The 22955-nt window shown below is 34.4% G+C and overlaps 1 protein-coding gene across 3 annotated transcripts in view; it reads right to left on the reverse strand.

Annotated features, from left to right (window-relative positions):
- ABCA14 (ATP binding cassette subfamily A member 14) overlaps nt 1–22955 on the reverse strand; it is a 203442-nt gene that overhangs the window by 34207 nt on the left and 146280 nt on the right. For all 3 annotated transcript variants that reach the window (XM_085017381.1, XM_085017382.1, XM_085017380.1), the window contains one exon: nt 8614–8839. In XM_085017381.1, coding sequence (XP_084873507.1) covers nt 8614–8839 — 226 coding nt within the window. The remainder of the gene's footprint in view (nt 1–8613; nt 8840–22955) is intronic.

Raw genomic sequence — 22955 nt, forward strand, 5'->3', positions numbered from 1 at the left:
GGTAGGACTTAAGATTTTTTTTTAAAGGTGGAAGAGGGTTGGTTTCTGCAACCCATGGAGGGAGCTGTAAGAGAAAAGAATTGTCACACCTGGGGGTGTCCCCTCACCAGTGGGGGCTCAAGCTGGGTCAGGAAAGGAGATTTGGATGCTCAGAGGAATTCTTAACAGCTGGTCTGTGGCAAGAAGGACAGAATGAGACATATACAGGGGGTCCGTGCAACCCCTTGTGCCATCAAGTCTGAGACACAAGTCAACAGATACAGGCAGAGGTTGAGTACTGAAGCATGGAGTTTAGAGAACAAGCCCAGAAATAAGATGGTTGTTGGCTGTGTGAGATGGCCTAGAAGAGTGGGAGGGCAGAGTACTGAAAATGAGAATGTTCAAAGAAGTGGCCCAGGCCACCATGGAGGTAACCTCCCTCAACATAATAAAAACCATATATGAAAAGCCCACAGCTAAGATCATTCTCAGTGGTGAAAAACTGAAAGATCAGGAATAAGACAAGGATGTCCTCTTTCAGCAATGTTCTTCAACATAGTCTTGAAAGTCCTAGTCATACAAATAAGAGAAGAAAAAGAAATAAAAGGAATCTAGATTGAAAAAGAAGAATTAAAATATCACTGTTTGCAGATGACATGATTCTATACCTAGAAAATCCTAAAGACACTACCAGGAAACCTAGGGCTCATCGATGAATTTGGTAAAGTCTCAGGATACAAAATTAATACACAGAAATAAATTGCATTTCTATATACTAACAATGAAAGATCAGAAAGAGAAATTAAGGAAACAATCCCATTTACCATTGCATCAAAAAGAGTAAAATACCTAGGAATAAACCTACCTAAAGAAACAGAAGTTCTGTACTCTGAAAACTATAAGACACTGATGAAAGAAATCAAAGACATAAATATCTGGGAAAATATACCATGCTCTTGGATTGGAAACATCTATATAATCAAAATATAATACTACCTAAGGCAATCTACAGGTTCAATGCATTCCTTATTAAATTACCAATGGCATTCTTTACAGAATTAGAACAAAATATTTTAAAGTTTGTATGGAAGAACAAAAGACCTCAAATAGACAAAGAAATATTGAAAAGAAAAAATGGAACTGAAGGAACCAGGCTCCCTGACTTCAGACTCTATTACAAAACTACTGTCATCAAAACAGTATGGTGCTGGCACAAAAAACAGAAATATAGATCAATGGAACAAGATGGAAAGCCCAGAAATAAACCCCAACACCTAGGGTCAATTAACCTATGACAAAGGAGGCAAGAACATACAGTGGAGGAAAACAGTCTCTTCAATAAATGGTGCTGGGAAAACTGGACAACTGCATTTAAGAGAATGAAATTAGAACATTGTCTAACACCATACACAAAAATAAACTCAAAATGTACCCAAATATAAGGCCAGACACTATTAAACTCCTAGAGGAAAACATAGGCAGAACACTCTTTGATATAAATCACAGCAACATCTTGTTTGACTCACCTCCTTGAATAAAGACAATAAAGACACAAATAAACAAGTGGGACCTAATTAAACTCAAAACCTTCTGCACATCAGAGAAACCATTAAAAAATGAAAAGACATTTTTCCCATTGGGTTGTTGGATTTTTTGCTGTTGAGTTGTATAAGTTTCTTGTATATTCTAGAGATTAAGCCCTTGTCAGTTGCATCATTTGAAAATATTTTCTCCCATTCTGTAAATTGTCTTTTTGTTTTCTTTTTGGTTTCTTTTGCTATGCTAAAGCTTGTCAGTTTGGTTAGGTCCCACTGGTTTATTTTTGCTTTTATTTCTGTTGATTTGGGAGACTGACATGAGAAAATATTCATAAGGCTGATATCAGAGAATGTTTTACCTATGATCTCTTCCAGGAGTTTGATGGTATCTTGTCTGAAGGTTAAATCTCAGGGTTGGAGGGATTGGGGGCTTGGGTTAATGAATGCAAACTATTGCTCTTGGAATGGATTTACAATGAGATCCTGCTGAGTAGCACTGAGAACTATGTCTAGATACTTACATCACAGCACTACAATGGGAGAAAAAAATTATGTATAAATGTATGTGTAATTGGGTCCCCATGCTGTACAGTGGAAAAAAATGAAAAGACACCCCACAGAATGGGAGAAAATTTTTTCAAATGACTCAACTGACAAAGGTTTAATATCCCTAATATACAAAAAACTCATACAACTCAACAACAAAAAACCAGCAACCCAAATGAAAAATGGGCAGAAGACCTAAATAGACATTTCACCAAAGAAGACATACAGATGGCCAACAGGCACATGAAGAAATGCTCATCACTAATTATTAGAGAAATGTGAATCAAAAGTACAATGAAGTACACCTCACACCAGTTAGAGTGGCCATTATTACAAGTCAACAAATAAATCCTGGAGAGGGTGTGGAGAAAAGGGAATGCTCCTATACCATTGGTGAGAATATAACTTGGTACAATCACTACGGAAAATAGGATGGAAATATCTCAAAAAACTAAATATAGAACTACCATATTACCCAGCAATTTCACTCCTTGCATATATCCAGACAAAAATTTCATTGAAAAAGATACATGCACTCCTATGTTCATCACAGCACTATTCACAATAGCCAAGACATGGAAACAACATAAATGCCCATTGATAGATGAATGTATTAGGAAGATATGGTACATATATACAATGGAATACTACTCAGCCACAAAAAAGACAATATAATGCCATTTGCAGCAAAATGGATGGAACTAGAAACTCTCATACTGAGTGAATTAAGCCAGAAAGAGAAAGACAGACACCATGTGATATTACTTATATGTAGAGTCTAAAATGTGGCACAAATGGTCTATCTACAAAACAGAAAAGATCATGGACCTTTTGTGTTTGCTAGGGGGGAGGGGGAAGGAGTGGGATGAATTGGGAGTCTGGGGTCAGTAGATGAAAACTCTTGCTTTTGGAGTGGATGGGCAATGCAATCCTGATGTATAACACAGGGAACTCTATATCTAATCACTGTGATGGAACATGATGGAGGATAATGTGAGAAAAAGAATGTATATATAAGTATGACTGGGTCGGTTTGCTGTATAGCAGAAATTGACAGAACATTATAAATCAGTCATAATAAAAATTTTTAAATAAAATGTAATTCTTGATTGTCAAACAAAAAAATTCTGTTTTCTTGTCTCCAAGACTTTTAATGTGGAACCCACTATGAACCATATTGATAACTCTTTGTGTTTGATGAGTTGATTCTCTGATGGTTGCAAGATCCTCCCTTTTGTCTTTCTAGAGTTTGATTTCCACGTGTCTTCATAAGGATCTCTGAATTTATCCTATTTGTGGTTTGCCAAGCTTCCTGGATTTGTAGATTCACACATTTCATCAAATTTTGGAAGTCTTTGACTACTATTTCTTGAAATATTCTTTCTCCCTCTCTCTTTTCTCCTTCTGGGACTCCTATTATGTATATACCAGTCTTCTTGATTGTGTCCCAAAGTCCCTTAGGCTTTGTTCACTTTTCTTCACTATTTTTCTGTCTGAATTTAAGATTCAAAACTTTCAATTGTCCTGTCTCCTAGTTCACTGAATCTGTATTTTGCCTGCTTAAATCTTTCCGTAACACCTCCAGTGAATTTTTCATTTCCTACTTTTAATTTCTGTTCAGTCTTTTTTTTAAAAAAAAAACTTTGGACTTTTTATTGTTAATCTCCATTTTATGGGACATTATTCTTATGGTTACTTTTATGTCTTTTTTAAATTATTTCCCTTAGTTATTCAAGTATATTTAAGACAGAAATTTTAAAGTCTTTTTCTAGGCTTTCTCAGAGAGAGTTTCTGTTGACTTTGTTTCTTTTAGTGGGTCATTTTTTTCTGTTTATTTGTATACCTTGTGAACTTTTTTGGAAACTGGATATTTGAATATTATAACGTGCTAACTCTGGAAATCAGGTTCTCATTCTCTATGGTATTCTGTTTTGGTTGATTTTTCTTTTTTAATCATTGAAGGCTTCAGCAGTTATTGCATCTAATAACTTTCCCAAATACTTTTGCTGAGACTTTATTCTTTGTCATGAATGGTCTCTGTTCCTTAGCTTGTTTCCAAGATTTTCTTGAATGTCTTAAAAAAAAAAACCCACAACACGACCAATCTTTGAAGACTTCTCCAAGCCTAGGAATCAACCAAAGTGTATGCTTATGATCTTCACGTGTCCTTCCTGAGCAACCATCTTGTCCTTGGCATGAGTGAGACTGTCTAAAAACCCCCCATATACCATGGTTCTTCTGAATGCCCTAATTTCCCAAAGTAATTATCCTTGGACTTTCATCTCTAGCCTTAAGCAATATTATGCATGAACTGTAATATTTTTTTCTCAGACTTCTTGGAATTGTTTATTCATCTTACAGCATTTTTAGCAAATGCTCATTCCTTTTCATGCCTACTGAGTTCTGAGTTATGTGAAACAGTTGTCCAGGCAAATCCCAGATATGATAGAATAGATCTACACCCAAATTTGTGAAGATCTTCTCAGTTTCTTATGGAGCAAAAGATCCCACTTAGGAGCAATGACTGTATCTTCAAGACTGCTGCCAAGCTAAAGAAGTGGTCATACAAATGTATGTAAAAATGTTACAAATATATCCTGCTTTAAGATTTTTTTTGATTCAGCACTTGCTTGGTTTTTGTAAAACTTTGATCATTTTCCAGAGTTCCAACAGAGTTGATTCTGAAAGTCTGTAATTTTTTTTTAATGTTTCTGTAGATGGATAATTTCCTAGAGCTGCCTACTCAGCTATTTTGCTGAGGACACTATGTTTTTTTAAATTTTTTTTCTACTTTTAAAGCTCTTTCATATATCTAAATATTTAATATTATATTGAAATAAAAATTACATACATATTTAAGATGTACAACACGAAATTTGATATACAGTGAAATAATTACTACAGTCAAGCTAATTCAGTTATCTTTTATTTACATGGTTACCATTTTTGTATGATTGAACACCTAAAATCTACTTTCTTAGCAAATTTCCAGTATTCAATAGGGAATTAACTGTAGTCGTCATTCTGTATATTAGCTCTATAGACTTATTCCCTCCTATACAACTGCAACTTTATTCCCTATGATGAACATTGCCTCATTTCCCCCACCTCTACGCCACTGCCAACATGTTCTACTCTCTGGTTCTGCATATTTGACTTTTTTAGATTCCAAATATAAGTATGATTGTATATCTTCATTATTTAATATTCAAAATTTTGTCAACTGTGTCATATTAGTACTGTGTTATAGATGAAGATACTCTAATCAGGAAATGAGAAGTTATGTCCAGGATGTAAGAACCAGGAGAGGCTGAGCCAAGGTAAGCCTTCTGAAGGTCTCTGGCCTCTTCAAACACTCCTAATGCAAACAAAAATTTTGAAAAGCAACAATGAACTCAGAAGATGTGGTACATATACACAATGGAATATTACTCATCAAAAAGAATGAAATACCAGCATTTTTTGCAACATGGATGGACCTAGAAACTGTCATGCTAAGTGAAGTCAGCCATACAATGAGACACCAACATCAAATGCTTTCACTGACATGTGGAATATGAAAAAAGGACAGACGGAACTTCTTTGCAGAACAGATGCTGACTCACAGACATTGAAAAACTTATGGTCTCTGGAGGAGACAGTTTAGGGGGTGGGGGGATGTGCTTGGGCTGTGGGATGGAAATCCTGTGAAATCAGATTGTTATGATCATTATACAACTACAGATGTGATAAATTCATTTGAATAATAAAAAAAATGAAAAAATAAATAAATTAATTAATTAAAAAAAACCCAATGAACTCAACAGAGGCATCTTGGCAAAATAGTCTCAGTGCTTCTCTGTACATACAAATTGTTTCTGCAGAGAATGTAAAGTAGAAAAAAAACACAGCCTCTACCCTATTCTTCCATCAGGCCTCTAGATTTCCGAGTGGCTTTTCTAGTCTAATCTGACATTTATGGAAAGGCTTATTAAGTTTTATGGGATAAAATATTCTTACTTTTCTCAAAAACCACCTCTTAATCTCCTCTCATGTTACATAAATATATAGTAGGGCTCTGAGCATCAGAATGCTGAATTTATAATGACTGAAGATTAATTTTTCATTTTTGGAGTTCTTTAAATTGTGCATAACTCTTCAGAGAATATTAATAAACAAGTTTTTATCTCTGAAAAATGAATAACATTACTACTATTATTCTTACAATGAAAGTGAGTAGAAATCTTCCCAAACCAACCATCCTAAAATTACTTCGTGGAGAATACTTAATCCCTAGAAGAGGTCAGATTTAGTATTTATTTCATACTTATTTGGTGTAACATATGCTATGTAGGCATGCTGATTAAGAGTTCTTAGATATTCCATGAGAACATTCTAATCAAAATTTAATATTTTAGGAGGTTTTAGAACCTAGCACTGCTTTGAATGGGACAGGAACATTTTCTTACTTCAGACCAGTGGTGATTAAGCAGTTAAGATGTCCTGTAGGATAATCATGCCCAGGATGTAAGAACCAGGAGAGGCTTAGCCAAGGTAGGCCTAAATATAAACTTAGATTAACTTTTGGTAAAACATAAATATAAATAATCACAGGAGTCTAGACAGACATGAAACATTTGGTAAACAATGCAGGAGTCAAAGAAATTGCAAAAGAAATTAGAAAATATTTCTAACACAATGATAGCGAAAACACATCATACCTGAATTTGTGGGATGCAACTAAAAGAACATTTAAAAGGAACTTTATAGCTTTAAATGCTTCTATAGTCCAAAGAAAAAAGGTTTAAAATCATGTAACATTTGAACTTGAAAAAAATAGAATAAGCATAGCAAACTTAATCCCAGGTAAATAGAAGTTCGAAAAAATAAATATAAAAACAGAAATCCATAAAACAGGACACAAAAAATAGGCAATAATGAACAAAACCAAAAAGCAGCTCTTCAGAAAATGGTAAATATTGATCTGACAGATCGGTTAGGGGAGTGTGAAGGAATATAAGGAGCAGATATCAATATTTATAAACAGACCTTAAAAGAGCATAAAGAAATGTTATGAACAACTGTATGCCAATAGTTTTGAAGACTTGGATGAAATGCAAAATTTCTTTGAAAAGGATAGAAATTTCTTTGAAAAGAAAAAGTCTCACAAGAAGGTATAAGAAAGAAAAATACCATTTTAGAAAAAAATCTGATATCAGGTCAATAATTTCAAGGAACTGAATTTCTGCCAACTCAAATAAGCAAGGGAGTGAATTCCCTCCTAAGATATCCAGAAGTGGATGCAGACTTTCAGGTAGCTTAATTTTGGCCCAGTGAGATTCATGTCAGGTGTCTGACCTACAAAGCTGTAAGGTAATAGATCTGTGTACTTTATCAAGTTTGTGGTAATTTTTTACAGTAGCAATAGAAAATTAAAACAGAGACTAATTAAAAGCAATGTGATTAATTCATTAATTCAGAGAATGAACAACATGTCCTACATGTTTCTTAGTCTGCTATTCAGAGATCAATTATTTCTCATATGGCTTCACATTCTCTCCTGAATAAATATGCAAGGAGTATTATAATAGGTCTTCAGCTAATTCAGGGAATTTTTTCACTGGCGGGCAAGACCTAAGTTCAATAAATGTATTGGAAGCCTATATCTCTCAGTCTCTGCAGGCCCAGGGATATCTAGAGTACTTAAAACAGATTATATTAATGTTTCTAGAGTGATTTAATAAAGCAGTGGTAGCAGTCTGTCTCCTAAGAAACTCCTATTGTGATCTTTGTAAATCCAATCTCTCTTAAATCTCAAATTCAAAGGAGGAAAATATATATATATATACATATATTCTGCAAATTCTGGGCAAAAAGTCTTGAAGGGGATTGGGTTAGAAGAAATTTCAGTGTCATAATTTATATTAGATTTTATACAATGTGATATCTATAATATTAATCATACTTACCGCTAGCATAATTTTTCCCCAGAAACCCAGAACCAAAAAATTTTGTAATGTTCTTTTTTTTTTTTTGGTCTTTTGTCCTTTTAGGGCCACACCTATGGCATATGGAGGTTCCCAGGCTAGGGGTCTAATCAGAGCTACAGCTGCTGGCCTATGCCAGAGCCACAGCAAAGCTAGATCTGAGCCATGTCTGGATCCTTAACCCATTGAAGCAAGACCAGGGATTGAACCCGCAATCTCATGGTTCCTAGTTGGATTCGTTTCCACTGTGCCACGATGGGAACTCCAACTTTGTAATGTTCTTATATTTATTTTTAATCAAGTTCCCAGGCTAGGGGTTGAATTGGAGCTGCAGCTACCAGTTTACACCACAGCCACAACAATGCAGGATCCGAGCCACATCTGTGACCTATGCTGCAGCTTGCAGCAATGCTGGATCCTTAACTCACTGAACTAGGCCAGGGATTGAACCCACATCTTCATGGATACTAGTTGGGTTCTTTGCCTGCTGAGCCACAAAGGGAACTCATGTAATGTTCTTATCTTCACGCCAATTCATCTTCATTTATTCCCCCAGAAATGGTGAAATTTTGTCCACTCCTTACCCTGTAGTAGTCCAGTTATTAGGAAATCTGCTACTATACCAAAAACCCCTGCACAGTAGTTAAATATGACGAGCTTGATGTAGGCACTGGTATGACTAGAAAACAGGAAACTTATCAGGTACATGAAGGGAATGACAGACCAGCCAAACAGCATGAGGATGAACAATGTGTCCAGAAAGTGGTAATCCGTGACCAGTACTTCCGATCCAGAGTACAGAAACACCACCTGAAACAGAATACAGAAGTAACGCCAAAGTGAAGAAAGCTGTAAAATATCCAAGAATGTAAGTCTAAAAACTCAGGGAAGGAAAAATCTTCCTTTGTTAGAACACAAAGCTGTTTATGAGTCATATAATTTTATCTGTGAGCATGACTGTGAGGGATTTCCACTTTTATCAGTGAGCAGAATCCCCTTACTTGCCTTTCTACTTGTTTTTACCTACTTTTTTTTTTGTCTTTTCTAGGGCTGCACCCACAGCATATGGAGGTTCCCAGGCTAGGGGTCTAATCAGAGCTGTAGTTGCTGGCCTATGCCAGAGCCACAGTCACGCAGGATCTGAGCCACATCTGCGACCCACACCACAGTTTACAGCAATGCCGGATCCTTAATCCACTGAGTGAGGCCAGGGATCAAACCCACAACCTCATGGTTCTAGTCAGATTGGTCAACCAATGAGCCACGACGGGAACTCCGTTTTTATCTACTTGTAATGATTTCATTTTGTTCTCCTTGAACAAGATCAAAATATATTTTCTTCCTCTTCTCCCATCCTCAGTATTTCTAGGAATTATATCATCTAGTAAGAAATTTTTTTTCTGAACATTATCATTCGGGCAACTGTAAGCTGTAATATTAGGGAACCTACTATTTTTATACTTGGTCCTTGGCTCTACTCTGTTTTCCTATGCCTCCTCTCCCTATCTCAGCCACTTAGCTGAAAACCACACAGGGAAGCCTAAATGATAGTGGATCTAAGTAAGGAAACAGAGATAGTGGATCTAAGTAAGCCCAAATGATAGTGGATCTAAGTAAGGAAACAGAGAACCTACAGAATCATTAAGGCATAAGGTCTGTATCTTGTAAGCTATTAATTGTGGTTTCTCCAAATTCTATTTGGAGAAACTATTTTGAACTATTAAATGATTATGTGGAAGAATCCTTGAGAATCAGACAGTAGGGTGAAGCTGAGGATAGCCACTATATGATTAATAACAAATTCTCAATGGTAGAAAAAGCAGCAAAAGGTGAATATATTTGAAAATATTTGGGTATAACAGAGATCACTATTTTTTTCTGTCACAGCAGACTTTTCAGTCTCAAGAGAAATGAAATGAATTCAATCACTTACTATGTTGTAGCATATGTGAAAATTTCTTTACTTTCTAAGATTGAATAATATTCCGCTGTATGTATATACCACATTTAATTATTTATTTATCCATCAAAGAACATTGGGTATTTGTCTTTCTCTTTCTGACTTACTTCACTCAGTATGAGAGTCTCTAGTCCCATCCATATTGCTACAAATGGCATTATATTGTTCTTATATGATATCGCTTGTATCTGGAATCTAATATACAGCACAAATGAACCTTTCCACAGAAAAGAAAATCATGGACTTGGAGAATAGATCTGTGGTTGCCAAGGGGGAGGGGGAGGGAGTGGGAAAGATTGGGAGCTTGGGTTAATAGATAGACTATTGCCTTTGGAATGGATTAGCAATGAGATCCTGCTGTGTAGCACTGGAAACTATGTCTAGTCACTTATGATGGAGCATGATAATGTGAGAAAAAAAGAATGTCTACATGTATTTGTAACTGGGTCACCATGTTGTACAGTAGAAAAAAAAATATTGTACTGGGGAAATTTAAAAAATGGGTTGGTTCTACTAGTTGGCTATTGTGAATAATGTTGCTATAAACCCTGATGTACAAATATTTGTTCAACTCCTTGCTTTCAGTGCTTTTGGAATTCCACTATTAATGGAAATTCTAAATCATATGGTAATTCTATGTTTAACTTTTTGAGGAAGTGCCATACTCTTTTCCATATCAGTTCCACCATCTTAGATACACAAAATCAATGAAAAGGGCTCCAGTTTCTCCACATCCTTCCCAACACTTGTCATTTTCTCTTTTTGATAGTAGCTATCTGAATTATACATTTGATTTGCATTTCCCAAATGATTACCAATGTCAAGCATCTTTACAAGCACTTATTTGCCTTTTTTGAAGAAATATCTACTCGAGCTTTGTACATTTTTTACCTGAATTTGATGTTATAGCTAAATTTTAAGAGTTCCTTATATATTTTGGATATTAATTCTTTATCTGGTATAAAATTTTAATTATTTTTCCCATGTCGTGAATTGCCTTTTTACCTGTTGACAATGCCTTTTGATTTATATATTTTCTCAATTTTCATCAAGTCCAATTTATATTTTTCTTTCCTCTGCTTTTGCCTTTGACGTCACTTCCAAGAAACCATTGCCAAATTCAATGTCATGAAGATTTTTCTCTTTGTTTTCTTTTAAGAGCCTTACAGTATTAGTTCTTACATTTAGAACTTTGATCCATTTTGACTTAATTTTTGTATATTTTTGTATATGTGTCCAACTTCATTTTTTAATATATTATGTGGATATCCAGTTTTCCCATCATCTGTACCGACTGAATAGTCTTGGTGCTTATAAAAAAAATCATTTGACCATATATGAAATAATTTATTTCTGGACTTTTTATTCTATCCCATCAGTTTCTATGTATGTCTTTATGCTAATACCACATTTTTTTGATTACTGTATCTTTGTAGTAAGTTCTGAAATTAGGAAATGTATTACAGGTTTGTTCTTTTTCAAAACTGTTTTGGCTAATTAATGATTTTTTCTTTTCATTGCTAGATATCCTTTTAGTAAAAAGAATATGATATTATAACATTTTTGAACATAAAGTTTCGAGGTAGCTACCTCAGCTCCCTTTTGGTTATAATTTGCATGGAATGTCTTTTTTCCATCCTTTCACTTTCAACTTATCTATTTCTTTCGATCTGAATCTCCTGTAGACAGCATATAGTTAAATCATTTATATTAATCTTTGTTTCAATATATGCCTTTTGATTGGAGAGTTTAATTCATTTACATTTAAAGTAATTACTGATAAGGATTTACTTTTGCCATTTTCTTTTTAAGTAACTCATTTTTTGTCCCCAATTTATCTATTACTGCCTTCTTTTGTTTTCAGTTTGCTTGTAGTGAGTGACATGTTTTGAATCCTTTGTTTTTTCTTCTTTTTTTTTTTTTTTTGCATTCTGAAGGTATTTCCTCTTTGGTATCATGAGTTACATATAACATCCTAAAAGTAAAATAACCAATTTGAATTGATATCAACCTAACTTTAATAACATACAAAGACAGTACTACTATACTGTTCCTTCCACCTCTTTATATTATTTATGTCACAAATTAATTTTATACATTTTTTTACCCACTAGCATAGATTTGGATTATTTTTATACATTTGTCTTTTAAAAGCTGTAGAAAAGTGGAGTTTCAAACAAAAATTTCATTCAGTGTTATGCACTGAATGTTGCATCCTTCCTCCATTCATATCCTGAAGCTCTACCTCCCAATGTGATGGTATTTGAAGGTGTGACCTTTGTGATGCAATTAGACTTATATGAGGTCACGGGGGTTGAGCTCCTATGATGGGATAATGTCATTAGAAGAAGAAAGATGAGTTGTGTGTGTGTGTGTGTGTGTGTGTGTGTGTGTGTGTGTGTGTATGCATCTCTCGCCTCCTCCTTTCCCTCTCTCCCCCGTACAGAAACATAGAGAAGGCGACCATTTTCAAGCCATAAAGAACCCTCACTGGGAAACCAAATTGACTAGTACCTTGAACTTGGAGTTCCCAGCCTTCAAAACTATGAGGAAATTAACTTCTTTCATTTAAGCCACCAAGTCTATGGTATTTTTTAATAGTAATCAGAGCTAAGACAACTGGCTTTTATATTTCCTTGTGTATTTACCTTTAGTGGAGTTTTTTTTTGTTTTTGTTTTGCTTTTTAGGGCTGCACCCTCAGCATATGGAAGTTCCCAGTCTAGGGGTCCAATGGAGTTGTAGCCACCAGCCTACACCACAGCCATAGCAACACAGGATCCAAGCCACATCTTGAACCTACAACACAGCTCATGGCAACACCAGATCCTTAACCCACTGAGTGGGTCTGGGGATTGAACTTGCATCCTCAGGGATCCTAGTCGGGTTCATTACTGCTGAGCCATGATAGGAACTCCCTACAGGAGATCTTTATGTCATCATATGGCTTTGAGTTATCCATTTTTTCATTTATCTGAAAATGTCTTGATTTTGTCATTTTTGAAGAACAGTTTTGATGGATATAATATACTCCAGTGATATATTTCTCTCAATATTTTAAATATATTATCCCACTATTTTCTGGCCTCTAAGATTTCTATTAAGAGTTTGATTAATAATATTACTGATTAATATTGTTGAGGATTCCTTGTGCTCAAGGAGTCACTTTTCACTTGCAATATCCTCTTCTTGTCTTTGACTTTCAACAATTTAACTATCATGTTTCTCAGTATGTGTCTTTTTGGTTATTTCTAACATGGAGTTTGTTGAATTTTTAGATTAATGTCCTTTATCAAATTTGATGAGTTTTTAAATATGTTTCCCTTTTCTTTCTCTTTTCTCCCAAGACTCCCATAATGTGTATTTGTCCACTTGATGGTACTCCACAATTCTCTTAGTCCATGTTTATCTTTTTCTTTTGCTCCTCAGACATGATAATTTCAATTGTCCTATATTCAAGCTTGCTGATTATTCTGCCTGCACAATCTTCTGTTGAATTTCTCTAGCTTGATAATCAGTTATAATATTTTTAACTCCAGAATTTCTGTTTGGTTTATTTTTTACAAATTTTACCTCTTTGTTGATATTCTCATTTTGTTCATATATCATTTTCCTGAGTTTCTTTAGTTCTTTGCCTATGTTTTTCCTTTAGCTCTTCAAGAATACTTAAGACAATTGTTTTAAAGTCTTTGTCTAGTAGATCCAATTTCTGTTTCCTCAGGGATGGTTGCTGCTATTTTATTTTGTGTCTTTAAATAGATCATATGTTCCTTTTTATTTTTATGCCTTGTTGTTTTTATTGTTGCTATTGTTAAAACTGAGTGTTTAAGAAATCATCCACCTCCTCCAATCTTTGCACATTGCCTCTGTGTCAGGGCAGTTCATAATCAATTATCTGGGTTTTCTCTGAGACTAGGAACTGTTCTTAGTCTATCAATATCAAAGTCTTCTCATGTCTCTATGAGCATATGTATTGTCTTGGTCTGTATATTGCAATCTCAATTCCTCTACATATGGACTTTGGAATGACTTGATTTCCTAGTGTCTTAAACCAGCTTCTTCCTGGAGCCTTATATAATCTATTACATGTTTCAAACCCATAATTCCTCCCTCTAGGCTTTAATAGGCCTGTGATGCTCCTGGTATCACAGTCACTGGTCACCACTGATATTCCCCATCTGAGACCCAAGTTAGGCAAGACAGATACCAGTTCCTTTTTCATCCTTAATACAGTTCAGGATGTTGCAAATAAAGTATGCTCTACTCCCTTCACATCAAGGGAAATAACTGGCAATTGGGCTGCCATATCTTCCAGACCAAGGTGGTTCTACACCAAGAAGGGTCTGTGTCAAGTTCTAGGTAAAATGCAATAAAATTTCATAAAAATTTGAATGTGGCTTTTCCTTGATTGGGCATTCTTCTAATTGCTATATATCTAATACTATTTCCTGGAAGTTCTGTTAGGTTATTTTAATCAGTTTGTACTTTTTTCCCATGGGGGAGTAAGACTAGATAATTCTGAGCATGCTATAGTGCTGACATCACTTATCATGCTTTTAATTTTTATTTTTCTGATAATTAATGCAATTTAATGCTTTTATATGTTTATAGACCATGGATATTTTCTTTTTTTTTAATTTTCCCACTGTACAGCAAGGGGGTCAGGTTATCCTTACATGTATACATTACAATTACAGTTTTTCCCCCACCCTTTCTTCTGTTGCAACATGAGTATCTAGACATAGTTCTCAATGCTATTCAGCAGGATCTCCTTGTAAATCTATTCTAAGTTGATATTTTCTTTTATGATATGCCATGTCTAACCTCTTTACCTTTTTTTCTATTTTCTTTTCTATCTTTTGACTGATAGAGAAGAACACAGTGAATATAATCTAGATATAAAGTTACTCATAAGAATGTTAAAATAACTATGTCAAATATGTTAAAGAAAATAGATGGAGAGCATAGGTTTACAAATGAATAATTTCACAAGATAGTTGAAATTTGGGGAACATAGCTGGAAATTTTACATCTGAGGAATATAAATAAGAAATAAGAACTTGTTGGATGGGTTTTACAGCAGAATAGGCACAGCAGAAGACAGGATTGATATATTGTAAAGAGATCAATAGACAATACACAAAGAAATGCTTAAAAAAAGAAAATCATGTTTGAGACGTGTGACACAGTGAAAAGAAAAAAATACATATGTGAATGGAATTATATAACAATAATAGAAGGAAGATGAGGCAAATGAAAGTAAGAGAATAGCCAAGCAATTTATAAAATTGGTAATAGCCACCAACCTTCAGGTTTAGGAAGCTCTGAGTATACCAAGCTGGGTAAATGTAAAGAAACCTAGGCACAATATAGTAAGAATGGTGAATACTCAAAGTAAGAATGAAATAGTTTTTAAAAACAGTGAGAAAAGATATGTATTACTTTCCAAAGAGTAGTAAAAATACTGAAACTGACTTAAAAAATCATGGAAGCAAGCTATAAGACAATGGAATGATATTATTAAATTGCTGGGGGGTGGTAACTAAACAAAATATTCTTTAAAAACTAAATAAAATGAAATAATTTCCATTCAAACAAAATCTGGAAATTTTTTTTGCCATAAAAACTTTCCAAAGAAGCTGTCATAGGAAGTTCCTTAGAAAGAGAAAAATGACCCCAGATAAAATAGCAGGCTAAAAGTGAAGAAAATTGAAAAAAACTCTATGTGAATAAATGTAAGTGAATATTTAATGTAAAAACAATAATAATATCTTTTAATAATAGATATGTAAAATTAAAATGTCATCACAATAATGCAAAAAGTCAAATGAAGGTGTTGAAATGATAATGCTGTAATATCTTAGAATTGTCAGGGAAGTGGTAAAAGCAGTAATTGTGCTGACAATAATTAATCAAATGTATATGTTCAATTTTAGGACAGTTACCTTAAAGACTCAACACATCATAATAGCAGGAAAAAGGAGAAAGAGTAAATAATACAGAATATTCAAATACAGAAATAATAAGAAGATATAAGATAGCATTATAAACCCAAATATATCAGTACTTCTTTGAATATAACCATTACAAGCATAGATTGTCACTTTGGAAATAACTAACATACACGATATACTATTTGCAAGAAAAATTTTAAATATGAAGTCCCAGAAAATATGAGTGTAAAAAGGTGGAAAAAATATAACAAGACAACAATAATCAAAGAAGCTATCTATTACCAGAAAACAAGTATATTTTAAGGCTTGTAATATTAGTAGTGATAAAAGGGAGAAAGATCATAGTGATAAAGGAGTCAACCCATCAGGAAAATACAACTCTACACATGTATGCACACATCAATATACAAATTCTATAAAGCAAATTATACAAACTAAAATTTCAAACTATATCAAAATGATAAAAAAAGCAAGTAGGTACAATATTAATATCAATATTCAGATGAGCAGCTCAATGAGCAAAGCTGAAAAAATAGAGCCACAAGTGGCCTGCTGGACAGTTGGAGTGAATGCAGGAACAACACAAGCACCCAAAATTACAGAGCAACAATTAGGAAACAGACCCTTCACTTGGGGCTAAAAAGAGCACTTTGTATGACTAGAGTAGTCATACAAAGGGAGTAGGAATAGTGCCTGAACCTTTGGCTAGAGAGAGCAGTCCTAATACTTTCCCTGATAAAGGGAGAGACTGCAGGAGCACCTGCTGACGTGGCCAACTACAGGCAATGGTCCTGAGAGCTACTGGTAGCAGGAGGGGTTTCAGTAGCTGCTGCTGTGCCCCCTGCTACAAGAGCAGTCCCATGAACTGTGAACTACTGCCACTTCCCTCAAGGACACCATTCTTAGCAGACACCCAGCTCCAGAACAGGTAGAGTGATATCACTGCTCCCATCACATGCTCTGGGTACACATGAGCTGCCACCACACCTAAGAATTCCGGGACTGGACACCAACTGCTGTATCTACATACCTGCTCTCAAGGAGACAATAAACCTAGAAAGTAAGAAAACATGAGATGATAATGTCTTTTTCAGACAAAGGAACAAGACAAAACCCACAAAAACAACTAAATGAAGAGGAGATAGACAATCTACCTGAAGAGAATTCAGAGTGATGATAGTAAAGATGATTCAAGATATCAGAAAAAGAATGGAGACAGAAAAGATGCATATTTAACAAAGAGCTAGAAAATTTAAAGAACAGTCAAACTAAGATAAATGGCCCAACATCTGATATCAAAAATACACTAGACACAATCAATAACAGAAAAGTGGAAGCAGAAGAACAAATAAGTGATGTGGAAGAAAGACTGGTGGTAATCACTGCCATAGTAAATAATAAAAGAAAAAATAATGAACTGAGGAGAGTTAAGACACTTCTAGGACAACATGAAACATACCAACATTTGCATCATAGTTTATCCAGAATGAGAAGAGAGAGACAAAGGGCCAGAGAAACTATCTGAAGGATTATAGCCAAACATTTCCCAAATATGGGAAAGGAAACACTAACCCAAGTTGAGGAAGCACAGAGAATTCCTTATAGGATAAATGCAAGGAGAAACATACACACATAATAATCAAAGTGACAAAAATTAAATAAAATAAAAAATGCCATAAAAGCTATTGGTGGGTTTATTCCTTTTTTTTTTTTTTTTTTTTTTTTTTGTCTGTCTGGCATATGGAGTTCTCTGGCTAAGGATCAGATCCAAGCTGCAGTTGCAACTTACTCCACAGTTGTGGCAACGCCATTTTTACATCTTTTTTTTTTTTTGGAGAAATTAAAAAAACTACTCAAGTCCTTTACCCAATTTTGAATTGAGTTGTTTGTACTTTTGTTGTTATTGTTGAGTTTTAAAAGTTTTTTTATCTATTCTAATAACATTGTAAATCAAATATACTTCAATAAAAATTAATAAATAAAAAATTTAAAAAAAACACAAGGGAAAAGCAACACACAACATACAAGGCAACCACCATAAGGATAATAGCTGATTTTTCATCAGAAACTCTGAAATATAGAAGGGAGTGGCAAGATGTACTTAAGTTGATGAAGGGGAGGAACCTATAACTAAGAATACTCTATCCAGTAAAGCTCTTATTCAGATTTGCATCATAGGTTATACAGAAGGAAGAGAGGGAGAGAGAAAGAAAGGGATGATGAAGAGAGCAAAAGCTTTTCAGACAAGCAAAAGCTAAGAGTATTCAGTACCTCCAAATCAGATCTACAACAACTATTAGAGGAACTTCTCTAGGCAGAAAAGAAAAAGCAACAATTATAAACAAATTACAAGTGAGAAAATTCACTGGAAAAGGCAAAAATAATATAAATGTAGGACAAATTGACAAATATCATATAAAGAATAGCAAGCATGAGAAGAGGGGAGGACAAATGCAGAACGTTTAAAATGCATTTGGAATTAAGAGACCAGCAGCTAAAAATAATTCTGTACATATATGGATGGTTATATCAAAATTTAATGGGAACTACAAATCAAAAAACTATGATGGACACACACATTAAAAAAAATACAAGACTAAAAAATGGTCAGCAAATCACAAAAAGCGAGCATAAGAAGGGAAGACCTAAAATGAAAATCCAAAACAGTTCAGAAAATGGCAAAAGTACATACTTATCCACAATTATGTTAAATGCAAATGGATTAAATGCTCCAACAAAGAAGACACAGACTGGCTGAATGGATACAAAACCAAGAACCATATATATGCAGCAACAAGAGACCCATTTCAAATCCAAGGACACATACAGGTGAAAGTGAGGGAATGGAAGAAGGAATTACATGCAAATAGAAATCAAAGGAAAGTGGGAGTATCACTACTCAAATCAGAAAAAAAGACTTTAAAATAAAGAAGGACAGTATATAATGATCAAAGGATCAATCCAAGAAGAAAATATAACAATTGTAAATATATATGCACCCAACATAGGAGCACCACCACAATATATAAGGCAACTGCTAATAGCCATAAAGGGAGAAATTGACAGCAACATAATAACAGCAGAGGGCTTTAACATCCCACTTCTATTAATGGACAGATCATCCAGACAGAAAGTCAACAAGGAAATGCAGGCATAAATGACATCATAGAGCAGATAGATCTAACTGATATTTATAGAACATTCCATCCCAAATCAATCAATATACATTCTTCTCAAGTGAACATGGAACATTCTACAGGTTAAATCAGAATGCTATGAGACTAAAAATCAACTATAGGAAAAAAAAACAGAAAAAGATACAAACTCATGTCAGCTACACAATGTGTTACTTAACCACAAATTGATCATTGAATAAATAAAAGAGGAAATCAAACTATATTTAGAGATAAATGACAAGAACGATATGACAATACAAGACCTACAGGACACAGCAAAAGCAGTTCAGAGAGGGAAGTTGATAGAGTAAAGTATTATCTCAGGAAACAAAAAAATCTCAAATAAACAACCTAAATTTACACCTAAATTATCTAGACTAGGGAGAACAGACAAAGCTCAAAACTGGTAGAAGGAAAGAAATCATAAAGACCAGAGCAAAAACCCCAATGGATCAATGAAACCAAAAGTTGTTTCTTTGAAAAGATCAAGAAAATTGATAAAATTTTAGCTAGACTCATCAAGAAAAAAAGAGAGTGGGTTCAAATGAATAAATTATAAATAAAAAGGAGAAGTAACAACTCACACCACAGAAATATGAAGATAATAAGAGGCTACTATAAGCAAACATAAGCTGATAAAATGGACAATCTAGAAGAAATTGGCAGAGTCTTAAAAAAAAGGTACAACCTATGAGGACTTAACAGGAAGGAACAGAAAACATGAATGGACCAATCACAAATTCTGAAATTGAAAACATAATTTTAAAGCTTCCAAAAAACGAAACTCCAGGATCTGATGGCTTCACAGGTGAATTCTACCAATCATTCAGAGAAGAATTAATACCTGTTCTACTGAAACTCTTCCAAAAAAATTTCAGGGGAAGGAACACTCCTAAGCTCATTCAATGAGGCCACCATCACCCTGATACCAAACCCAGACAAAGATACAACAAAACAAAATTAAAGGCCAATATCACTGATCAACATAGATGAAAAAATCCTCAACAAAATATTAGCAAATGGCATCCAAGTATATATTAAAATAATAATACACCATGATCAAGTGGGATTTATCCCAGGGATGCAGGAATTCTTGACTCTCCACAAATCAAACAGTGTGATACACCACATCAATAAACTGAAAAATAAGAAAAATATATGATCATCTCAAATAGATACAGAAAAAACTTTTGACAAAATTCAACACCCATTTTTGATTAAAAAAAAAACTCTCTAGAGAGTGGGCAAGGAGGGAGGGAACCTATCTCAATATAATAAAAGCCATATATGAAAAACTCACAGCTAATATTATTCTCAATAGTGAAAAACAAACAATTCCCAGTAAATATACAAGCAACTCATACAACTCAACAATAACAACAGAAACTCAAAACAAAACAATAAAAAAATAGGAGATGATCTAAATAGACATTTCTCCAAAGAAGACATATGGATAGCCAATAAGCAAATAAAAAGATGCTCAACAACAATAATTATTAGCAAAGCACAAATCTACCATGAGGTACCACATTGTACTGGTCAGAATGGCCACTGGTAACATGTTTATGAATAAATGCTAGAGAGAGTGTGGAGAAAATGGAACCCTCCTTCACTCTTGACAGTATTGCAAATTGGTACAACCACCATGGAAAACAGTATGGAGGTTTATCAGAAATCTAAATATAGAACTGGCATATGATACAGAATTCCCACTCCTGGGCATATATCTGAAAAAACTTTCATTCAAAAAGATACATTCACCCTTCAAAATGACTACAGACTTAAACATAAGACAAGACACCATAAAACTCCTAGAAGAGAACATAAACAAAACTTCTCTGACATTTACTATATAAATGTTTTCTTAGGTCAATCTCCCAGGGCAATAGAAATAAAAACGAAAACAAACCAATGAGACCTAATCAAATTTATAAGCTTTTGCACAGCAAAGGAAACCATCAAAAAAAACAGAAAACCTACAGAATGGGAGAAAATAGTTGCAAATGATGCAACTGACAAGGGCTTAATCTCTAAAATATGCATACAACTCATACAGCTCAACAGCAAGAAAAAAAAACCCAATCCAGCTGAAAAATGAGCAGAAGATCAAAATAGACATTTATGCAAGGTAGACATACGGATGGCCAACAGGCACATGAATAAATGCTCAACATACTATTAGAGAAATGAAAATCAAAACTACAATGATGTACCACCTCATGCTGGTCAGACCAGTCAGAACAGCTGTCCTTAACAGGTCTACAGGTAACAAATTCTGGAGAGGGTATGGAGAAAAGGGAACCCTCCTTCACTGTTGGTGGAAACGTAAATTGGTACAACCACTATGTGAAACAGTGCGGAGGTTTCTCAGAAAACCAAATATAGAACTACTATATGATCCAGCAATCCCACTCCTGGGCACATACGCAGACAAAACTTTCACTGAAAAAGATACATGAACCCCTATGTTCATTGCAGCATTATTCACAATAGCCAAGACATGGAAAGAACCTAAATGCCCATTGACACATGAATGGATTAAGAAGATGTGGTACATATACACAATGGCATACTACTACTCAGCCATAAAAAAGAACAAAATAATGCCATTTGCAGCAACATGGATGGAGCTAGAGAGTCTTATACTAAGTGAAGTAAGTCAGAAAGCGAAAGACAAATACCATATGAATCCACTTAGATGTGGAATGGAAAATATGACACAGATGAACCTATCTACAGAACAGAAACAAACTCATGGACATAGAGAAGAGACTTGTGGTTGCCAAGGGAGAGGAGGAAGGAGTGGTATGGACTGGGAGTTTGGGGTTAGTAGATTCAAACTATTGCATTTGGAGTGGATAAGCAATGAGGTCCTGCTTTATCACACAGGGAACTATATGCAACCACTTGTGATGGAACATGATGAAAGATATTACGAGAAAATGAATATCACTGTATACATATTTTTTATAATGTTCTGTCAATTTCTACTGTACAGCAAAGTTACCCAGTTATATAAATATATTCATTATAGATATATAAACCCATCTACAAGGAGGAGGGAGGAGAGAATATGAAGGACAGGGAGGTAGATGCAAACTACTACATTTAGAATGGATAAGTAAAGAGGGCCTTCTGTAGAGCACAGGAAACTATATCCAATCTCTTGGGATAGAACTTTATGGAAGCTAGTATGAGAAAAGAATATATATATATATATATACACACACACACATACACACACACACACACACACACACACACACACACACACACACATATATATAAAACTGGGTCACTATGCTGTACAGAAGATATTGGCACAACACAGTTAATCAACTATAATTTAAAAAAAACTGACTTAATTACCTACTTATAATAATGTCCAATAACAGCAGGAGACACATTCTTTTTATTGAAGTATAATTTTTTTACAATATTGTATTAGTTTCAGATGTACACCATAGGGATTCAGTAGCTTTGCAGATTTTACTCCATTATAGGTTATTACAAGATAATGGTTAAAATTCCCTGTGTTATAGGTATAATCTTTCTGTTTATCCCTTTTATGCATAGTAGCTTTGTCTATTAATCCCATAACCCAATTTTTCCCTCTCCCTGACCTCTCCGTTTGCTAAACATAAGTTGATTTTCTAATCAAATACACCTAAAACATTTGCCAAAATTTACCACATGCTTGGTCATAAAATTGATTGAAATCATTCATATGATCTGAGAAAAGTGGTATTAAGCTAGGAATACATTTTCAAACTCCTTAGAAATCAAACCACATATTTTTAGAAAACTTCATTATTCAGTATATTTTAAAAATTAGAAA

Source organism: Sus scrofa, chromosome 3, assembly GCF_054392235.1.
Source record: "Sus scrofa isolate SSC_HxYL_T2T_F1_AM1 chromosome 3, Sscrofa_HxYL_maternal_Yorkshire_Landrace_v2.0, whole genome shotgun sequence".
NCBI classification, from domain to species: Eukaryota; Metazoa; Chordata; class Mammalia; order Artiodactyla; family Suidae; genus Sus; species Sus scrofa.